Below are 10,091 nucleotides of genomic sequence, written 5' to 3'. Positions count from 1 at the left end.
GTAGCTCCTTATTCAGTAGTGGTCGCATTGACTTAATAGAAATATTTGTGGAGTAAGGTATTCAGTGTAATTGAGGTGTCTGAATTTGGCCCAGTGGAGTGAGGATGGTAGAATCTTGCCCTAATTCTGTATTATGTCATACTGTTCTATTCTCTTTCAAATTTATTTGAGAAAAATGCTTTTCTATATTTTAATAATATTTTTGTTGATGTGTGTCCATTTTTACAGCTGCCAAGGAGCAAAGCTAAGGTAAGGTGGGCAATATAAGTTGGCTGGACTTTAGAGCAGTGTAATTTAGGGGAAGAAATTCCACATTTGGTGAGAATATATTTTATTGCAATTTTTTTTACTGGCAACTCTTTCAAGTAGCTCAGGGGGTTGGAATGTTAGAGTAAGTCCCCGGGGAAATGGGCTAATAGGCAGAGGGCAGGAGAGGCAGTTAATGGGGCATGACTAATGCAACTGTCCATGATTTTCAAATACTTTAATTTATTCCCAAATTCTTATGTCCAGTAAATATTATTTTATTTAATTACTGCATATCCAAGTGCAAAAATATTTTGCTCTAGCTGTCTCTCTCTTAAACTAAATGTATAAGAACATGAGACGTTGTAGAGACTATAATAACTATGTAAGGCAGCAACAGGTGACTGTACTTGTAAAGTAAACAATGTAGCCCGGACTTTGTTCAGTTTCTAAAGACTGGAAAGCGTCTTGTACAGATCCTGAAAATGAATATGGAGTATTTCAAACACCTTTTTTTACAGTACGGATGAAGATACTAACTGGTGAACTTGAAGCACAAAAGAAACATTTGTGAAATCCAGTTGGTTCCAAAGGGTTTGTACATGTCTGACATTAAAGCAACTCATCAGAGGAAGAAATGAAATGGTCATATGCGAATCCATCCATATGCCCAAATGCATAAATAGCCCTAATTGAATCCTGAGGCCCAGCATAGCCTTTTTAAAATATTTAGTTGGTGATGTCATCACTTTTGTTGCCAATACGCTTGTTGCTCTCCTCCCTCCGACTATTTTAGTTCCAACACAGAGACTGGGAATCCAGACTGCACTGGGAGATCGGCAGAAGCTGAGGAAGAAATAGTATCTGATTGACCTAGGGTTCCAGAAGCTGCAATACCATTTCATTTATCCTCGTCAGGTAAATCATGGGCTCCTTTTTAGATCTACTTTTCCTTTGTACAAATAAAATATGAAGCTGATAGAGTAACATGAGGACAGGGGAATTTGCATAACTGCATTACCACATATTGAGCTTTTAATATTTCATTAGTAAACTAAGACAATTTCCAGTTAAAGCCTTCTGTCGTCTTCATGGTATGATACTGACCTTGCTCTTGTGTTCATCATAGATGTTACTTTCTAATCTAGCTTCTCCTTTAAGAGTTTGTTTGCATGGCTGCATTTCTTTTTTTGCCCAGAGCTTAGTTCTCTTTGTTTTTTAAAAAAGTTTTCATATTTATTACACAGCACACAAATAGGATTAGGCAACAGGGTACTCATCACAAATGTTATCACTTCTCTGTGTGTGCCCAGGGAAACATACACAAATCTGGACTTTCTGTGATTAAAGTGAATCATATAAAAACAATAGCTGATTAAAAGTTTTTGAATATAGCTCAAGAGGCATTACTATTTAAGAGAACTGTAGCAACTTGAAAGTGCAGGCAAGTCAGAAGAGTTCAGAGAAAACCTATTTAATCTACTAGCTTTAGCCCATGAATTTTGATGTTTTTCAGAAACAAAACTGTATAACTGCACCTCTCCCTTTTTAGTCATAACAAAAATCCTTCAAGTTGTTTTCTCTTCCAAGCACTGCAAAGAAATGCTGAATTTAGTGATTCTTCCAAGTTATACTTGCAGTATTAAAGTAAAACTAGTAGTATGGAATGAAGAGAGAGAGAGGAAGAGAGAGAGATGTAGAGTTTAAGATTTGAATATCAGAGAAAAATTTCTAGCTATTTTAAAATGATACAATAACAAATATTTGAATGTTAGTAATTTTAATAGTAATATGCTTACAGTAAGTATCACTTCAAAAGAATATGGCAGAAGTTTTTAAAAAAATAACGGTGCAAGTCAAAGCTGACTTCCAAGGATTGCTTGTTATGTGATAGATGTATTTTGGGGTGACACTGAGAACATGTTTTCTCAAATGGTGGAAATCAAAGAAGGTGATAAGCTGGTAGAGATACTCTTTGCTTTTTAACTTCTGCAGTGCACACTAACTTTTAGCAATAGAAATAACATTTACTTATAGTAATATACATAGCTATTAGGCTTCTTAGCTTCATATGTCTGTTCTGTTGGTGTGTTTTTTTCAGGAGAGACTCTGACCTGGAGGCTGATCTCAAGGACACTCTTGGAGGATTCCCTGAGGGTTTCCCTTTGCTTCAACTGTTAGCCTCCGTGCTTCCTCTGATCATTCTTGAAAATGGACCGATCCACGCAAGAGCTTTTCCTCAACTTCATGATTGTCCTCATAACTGTGCTCCTCATGTGGATTCTGGTGAAATCTTATCAGGAATAAAAGACTGTGGCATATTCCGTGAATGCATTTAAGTTTGTGTCTGCAGAAGTATGTGACATCTACTGTATAATTGTGTGATTAGCTTCATGTAGATCTAGAATGTAAACTTTTTTTACTCTAAAACACCTGTTGCCTGAGATAATGTGTGTTTTACATGGGTCTATGATGATGTAATTATTTTATTCTTTGGCAATCCAGCTGTAAAATGTACAAGGCAAGATCTTCAGTAGTTGTTACATGTTATTGTCCCCCCAACAGTTACTGTCTCCATAAACAGAGACAAAAGAAGCACAAACCTACTGAGATGAAAAATGTGGAACCTTTTCATTTGCTCACCATTGTACTCTCCTGAATAAAGAAGAAAATGTAAGACATGTTTTGTAGTAATTTTTATCCTTTCCTTGATCTGATTACTTTTCAGGGAACGATATAGTGTGTTTACTTGAGAAATACAGGACAACAGCCAGGGAAGTTTGGTGGCTTGATTGCCTTTAGTTAAAAAGTACAAATAAAGTTCCAGTTAATTGCTACTGAGTCCCAGTGGAACTCATACTGAGTCACATGAATACCAAATGACTTCATCACAATAGTTAGTAAAGTAAAATGGCCAGAGAATTTTCATGGCTAGACCATTATTTATGCTACCAGTTCTGTGAACTTAGACTTTAAAGAAATCCTTTGCCTTATTGCTGGCATTGCCATATAATTGCACCTTCTAGGGATGGATTTTGGATGTCACCTTTAGGGTCTAATTCTTTGATTTCATAGAATCATAGGGTTAGAAGGCTGTGCAGGGAGCATCTAGTCTAGTCACCAAACTGTGATTGGCACATGAGGTGGAGGGAGCAGAGGCATGGGTTAGTATAAATTATTACAGCAGCCCCAAGGCTGCTCTAACTTCAAGAGTCTGAAAGTTTCCATTGCAGCAGCCAGAGATCACCAGAGCACAGAGGCACTCCAGTTGTGCCTCCTTGCCCTCAGCACCTCCCCTATGCAAAGGGCTGCGAGGGAGTGCTGTAGAGTAGCTTGGCTGGTTTTATGCTGCTTGGAGTCTTCCAGCAGTAGAGGACGCATCAGTTATCTTCTTTGGCCAACTTTGGGACTGTTACACAGCAGTGCTTCGGTTTGGACCCAGGCAGTCCCTTCCAACCCTCTCATCTGTCAATCAGCAGCTAAAGTCTTCCCAAGAATTCAAACATGCCATCCTAATGGCTTCAAAAGATGTAACATTTTAGATAAAATGAGGCTTGCATTAAGAAGTTTGGATCATTTAAATACATCTCATTGTACTTACATTGGCTTGCTTCTTGGCTAGGACACTTAAAGGAATGAGTAAAGGTCAGGAGATTAGGTGCATGTTATCCAATGATGATTTGTTATACTTTTATTTAGAAGCATGATGGTAAGCATGTTTTGAGAATCAGGTTAGTGCTTTAAAGGACAACACTGAAAATCTCAGGCTGCATGGCATTATTCCATCTGCTACAGTTATCTGTTGTTTAAAAGTGGATATTAAGTAAGTGTCATTTTTCTGTTTAGTCTGTACTTTCCACACTGCTCTATAGTTTTCCTCCTCTGTTTCAAAGATGATTGCAAAGCTATTTCTGCAGTTAATAGACTAAAACCTCCTGTAAAGAAATCCTCTCTTTAGCAGGACGCTTGTTAAACTATGCAGTGTAGTCGTAGGTGTGTTGGTCCTGGGATATTAGCGAGACAGGGTCGGGGAGGTGATATCTTTTATTGAACCGGCTTCTGTTGGTGAGAGACAAGCTTTCGAGCTCCACAGAGCTCTTCTTCAGGTCTGAGAAAGGTATTCCGTGTGTCGCAGCAAAATGCCAGGTGGAACAGATAGTTTAGCATAAACTATCACAAAGCTTAGCATAGCTATCACATAATCCTAAAGGACCATTCAAGGTAGAGAGGCCGGTTAACACCTCTGCTGTCATAGGACAAAAAAGGGAGTTAATGGGTTACAGATTGTTGTAATAAGCCATAAATTCAGAGTCTCTGTTCAATCCATGATTTTTAGTGGCTAGCAGAGTTGTGAATTAAAGCTCCCAGCCTCATCTTTTGAAAGTGTTGTGCATGTTTCCTTTGAGGATGAGGACTGATAAGTCAGATATAGAGTGAGTGTTTTGTGAAAAGCGTTCACTCACAGGGTCTTTTTGTCTTTTATTGTTTTCCTGCGTGAGTTCATTTGAGAGGCTAGAGATCGTCTGGTTTCACCCACATAGTTCACTGGGTGAAGTACACCACATGTTGTGATAGGCATGAGTAGGATCCATGGATCTTTAAAAGGGTGTGGTTGCTGGGGTGTTGATCATTTTGCTGTGATGCCCCCAATGAGCAGTGGTAGCTATGTCGGCGGGAGATCATCTCCTGCCAACATAGCATTGTCCACACCAGCGCTTCTGTTGGTGTAACTTATGTCAGTCAGGGGTGGGGATTTTTCACACCCCTAAGTGATATAAGTTTTACCGACAGAAGTGCTAGTGTAGATATGGTCTCAGGCATGTGAAATTTCTTGTGAGAAAGCTGAGATGGCATTAAATTAGCCTGTGCCAACAAAAACCGCAACCTTGGGTTTTGACCCATCTGACACCAGGAGCTGCCATGATTCCACTAATTTACACAATTTGTTTGCATTCCAGCGGCACATCTGAAACAGGCAGCCAAGTCTGGGGAAGGACATGGAAAATCTATTTTTAAATATAGTGAATACCTGATAATTCAATATGATTCTCATCTTTCACATACTGTGCCTCTCTCATCCGGTATTATCAGATCTACACTGTGGCTTAAAAATAGATTTTCAGATTCTCTCGTGCATCACAGCTTAGGACTTAGGACATTGCAGCTGTACACCCAACTCTTGCCACTTCAGCGGTAAGAAACTCACTGCGCACCACTTGGGTTGGAAGAATCTTTCCTGTTGATTAGTATATTGCATAGCAACACTTTCAGTGGCATACGATACGGAGCCATCTAACAAGACACAGTGATAAAAAATTACAGATACTTCACTGTTGAAGAAGCTGCTAACTATTTTGGCCAGAGTTTGGGAACTGCAGAGCAACCCAACTCTCCCTGAAGTCTATGGGAGCTTTAGGTGCACAGCACCTTTGGACATCAGCCAATATGAGTAAATAGATATGTTATAAGTGCCTCGCTTTTCAGGCATTTCTGACTTTCTGGAAAAATTTGGATGAAATTCCTCATGCACGTTCTCAGCGCAGAGGTGCATTGTCTTTGAAAATGGTCATTTTTTCAAAATGCAGTAGTTCAAAAAAGACCAAATGGAATATTATCAATTGACCAGAGTTAAAGCAGGATGTTTTAGTGGTTAACACTAGGACTCGGATCTACAATCAGTTCTGCCAAGTCACTTAAGCTGTCTGCTCTTCATTTCCCAGTGGATTATTTCTAAAACTTCTGGCCTGACATGGAAAAATACTTTCAGGAAGAAATTTGCTTTACAAACACAGTTTAGCCATTTCCAGATAAAGGTGCTGTGCATGCAGCTATTGGAAGCATTATATACTGAATACAGTGCACACATTTATGTAGTGTATGAGTGTATGCTATCCTCTATGAATCTGAAAACATTCAAATAAACATAAGGCCATTTATTTGAGTCTGAAGTCACAAACTCAGACATGTTTATGTGAAAGCTCCTTCAACTCTATCTAGGCCAAAAATTTCAAACTGGGCATCTGTCAGGGTTCCTTCCCCACTCTGAACTCTAGGGTACAGATGTGGGGACCCGCATGAAAGACCCCCTAAGCCTATTTTTACTGGCTTAGGTTAAACTTTCCCAAGGAACAAACTTTGCCTTGGCCTTGAACAGTATGCTGCCACCACCAAGCGTTTTAAACAAAGAACAGGGAAAGATCCCATTTGGAGACATCTTTCCCCAAAATATCCCCCCAAAACCCTACACACCCCCTTCCCTGGGGAGGCTTGAGAATAATATCCTCACCAATTTGTACAGGTGAACACAGACCCAAACCCTTGGATCCTAAGAACAATGAAAAACCAATCAGGTTCTTAAAAAAATAATTTTAACTAAAGAAAAGGTAAAAGAATCACCTCTGTAAAATCAGGTTGGAAAATACGTTACAGGGTATTCAGATTCAAAACACAGAGGATCCCCCTCTGGGAAAAACCTTAAAGTTACAGAAAACAGGAATAAACCTCCCTCTTAACATAGGGAAAATTCACATAAAACAAAAGATAAACCAATCCGCCCTGCCTGGTTTACCTATACTGGTTGCAATATTGCAGACTTGGATTAGGATGGGTTGGAGAAGATGGATTTCTGTCTGGCCTCTCTCAGTCCCAAGAGAGAACAAACACGTAAACAAAGAGCACAAACAAAAGCCTTTCCCCCCAAGATGTGAAAGTATCTTGTTCCCTTATTGGTCCTTTGGGTCAGGTGCCAGCCAGGTTAGTTGAGCTTCTTAACCCTTTACAGGTAACAGGATGTTGCCTCTGGCCAGGAGGGATTTTATAGCACTGTATACAGAAAGGTGGTTACCCTTCCCTTTATATTTATGACACGCCCCCCAAATCACAGATAGGGTGAAACACTGGCTGTGATTTCTTCCTGGAGCTCTAGGAGAAAACAGAGTTAGTAAGACACATGCATCTCTAAATATACTACTAATGTATAAAGACTAACAATATTTCCCACATCTCAAGGATGATTTGGACCAGTTGATTCTGGGAAACTTTCATGGGAGAGTGCATCAGCCACTTCGTTAGAAGCTCCTGAGATGTGTTGTTTGTCGAAATCAAAATCTTGGAGACCAGTGGCTTTCCCTCTCAGACAGCTTCTTGCTGAGAAACACGACAGGATGAAACTCTTCATTCAGTCCTTCCTGCATTAAGACTGCTCCCACACCATGCTCGGACGCATCTGTGGTTACTAGGAATGGTTTGTCAAAGACTGGGGCCCTTAGCACAGGGTCAGACATGAGTGTCGCTTTAAGCTGGTTAAAGGCCTTCTGACACTCTTCAGTCCACTGAAGGGCATTTGGCTGTTTCTTTTTGGTTAGGTCTGTCAGCGGGGCGGCGATTTGGCTGTATTGAGATACAAATTGCCTGTAATATCCGGCCAAGCCTAAGAAGGATTGGACCTGTTTCTTTGACTTTGGGACAGGCCAATTTTGGATAGCATGCACTTTGGCCTGTAGGGGGTTGATAGATCCTTGACCCACCTGGTGTCCAAGGTAAATCACTCTGTTTAGGCCTATTTGACACTTCTTAGCCTTAACAGTTGGTCCTCCTTCCCTTATGTGCTCAAAGACTTTTTGTAGATGTTCCAGGTGTTCTGCCCAGGAATCTGAAAATATGGCTGCATCATCAAGGTAGGCGACTGCATATTCTCCCCATCCTGCCAGGAGACCATCTACAAGTCTTTGGAAGGTGGCGGGTACATTCCGCAGCCCAAAAGGGAGCACATTAAATTCATACAGCCCAACATGTTTAGTGAAGGCTGACCTTTCCTTGGCGGAGTCATCTAGCGGTACCTGCCAATACCCCTTGGTTAAGACCAAGGTAGAGATGAACTGGGTCAGTCCCAGTTTCTCCAATAGCTCATCTGTGAGTGGCATTGGATAGTTGTCTGGGCGAGTTACAGCATTTAGCTTACAGTAATCCATGGAAAAACTTATCTCCCCATCTGGTTTGGGAACTAGAACCACTGGAGATGCCCATGCACTGTCAGAGGGGTGGATTACACCCATCTGTAGCATATCCTGGATCTCCCATTCTATAACAGTTTTAGCTTGAGGAGACACCCGGTAAGGTTGGGCTCTAATCGGATGAGCATTACCTGTGTCAATGGAGAGGTATGCCCGTTCAGTCAGTCCTGGGGTGGCTGAGAACATCAGTGCGTAGCTAGTGCACAGCTCCTTGATCTGCTGTCGCTGCGTACGCCCAAGGGTCATGGAGAGGTTCACCTCTTCCACGCCACCAGCACTTTTCCCTTTGTAGTAGACACCTTCAGGCCACTCAGCGTCATCTCCTCCCTGGGCTGTAAACTGACAAACCTTTAATTCTCTGAAATAAAAGGGCTTTAGAGAATTAATATGATACATCTTAGGCTTTTGGTTTGAGATTAGGAATGCTATGAGATAATTAACAGCTCCCAGGTGCTCTTGGACTGGGAATGGCCCTTCCCACGACGCTTCCATTTTATGGGCCTGGAGCGCCTTTAAGACCATGACCTGGTCTCTTACTTTGAAGGAACGCTCTCTGGCATGTTTATCATACCAGGCTTTTTGCTCTTTTTGAGCATCCTGTAAGTTTTCTCTAGCAAGGGCTAAAGAGGTTCGGAGGGTGGTTTGTAGGTTGATTACAAAGTCCAGAATGCTAGTTCCTGGAGAAGGTGTAAACCCCTCCCATTGCTGCTTCACCAACTGTAATGGCCCCTTAACCTTGCGGCCATATACAAGTTCAAATGGTGAAAACCCTAAAATGGGATGTGGTACAGCTCTGTAGGCAAAAAGCAACTGCTGCAACACTAGGTCCCAATCATTGGAGTGCTCATTTACGAATTTATGTATCATGGCCCCCAAAGTTCCATTAAACTTTTCCACCATGCCATTTGTTTGATGGTGTTAAGGAGTGGCAACCAAGTGATTTACCCCATGAGCTTCCCAAAAGTTTTCCATAGTTCCTGCCAGGAAATTAGTTCCTGCATCTGTGAGGATGTCGGAGGTCAAACCTACCCTGGCAATAATGTCTGTTAGTGCCTGGCACACACTTTTAGCCCTGGTGTTGCTTAGAGCTACTGCTTCCGGCCATCGGGTGGCAAAATCCATGAAAGCCAGTATGTACTGCTTTCCTCTGGGTGTCTTTTTTGGAGAAGGACCCAGAATATCCACAGCTACTTGCTGAAACGGAACCTCAATGATGGGGAGTGGCTGGAGAGGGGCTTTGACTTGATGATTGGGGTTTTCCCACTCTTTGGCATACCTCACAAGATCGGACATAGGCAGAAACATCCTTGCCCATTCCCTCCCAGTGGAATGACCTCCCCAAATGGTCTTTGGTCCTGTTCACCCCAGCACGGCCACTAGGATGATCATGGGCTAAGCTCAAGAGCTTGACCCAGTACTTAGTTGGAACTACCAACTGTCTCTGAGGATGCCAGTCTTCCTGGTGCCCACCAGAAAGAGTTTCCTTGTATAAAAGTCCTCTTTTTACAACAAACCTGGATCGATTAGAAGAGCTGAGAGGCAGTGGGTTGCTCCATGCCTCTGTCCAAGCTCTCGGGAGGCTTTCATCTGCTTCCTGTTCAGCCTGGAACTGTTCCCTTGATGCTGGAGACATCAGTTCCTTAATGGATTGTGGACCTGGGCTTGGTCCCTCTGGAAGCGATGCAGGTGATGGGGCTGTTTCCGTTGATGGTGAACTGCTCTCCGCTGGTGCACTATGGGGTATTTCAGGCTCTGGCTGAGCCTCTTGTGTAGGGTCATCTGCTGCTGCTGCCAGTGCAGGTTTGGTGGTGCCCTCTGGTGTTGGAGCTGTGG

At 41.9% G+C, this 10,091-nt stretch overlaps 1 protein-coding gene across 1 annotated transcript; it reads left to right on the top strand.

Moving 5' to 3' along the window:
• Window positions 1–1,076: 1,076 nt before the first annotated feature.
• On the top strand, window positions 1,077–2,917 carry SLN (sarcolipin). The gene is made up of 2 exons (XM_073320181.1): window positions 1,077–1,164; window positions 2,348–2,917. Exon 2 carries the CDS (start codon window positions 2,458–2,460, stop codon window positions 2,551–2,553), a length of 96 nt encoding a protein of 31 aa, XP_073176282.1. The 5' UTR covers window positions 1,077–1,164; window positions 2,348–2,457; the 3' UTR covers window positions 2,554–2,917.
• Window positions 2,918–10,091: the final 7,174 nt, after the last annotated feature.

Source organism: Lepidochelys kempii, chromosome 1, assembly GCF_965140265.1.
Source record: "Lepidochelys kempii isolate rLepKem1 chromosome 1, rLepKem1.hap2, whole genome shotgun sequence".
Lineage (NCBI taxonomy): Eukaryota > Metazoa > Chordata > Testudines > Cheloniidae > Lepidochelys > Lepidochelys kempii.
This window is presented reverse-complemented; position numbering and strand designations above follow the sequence as displayed.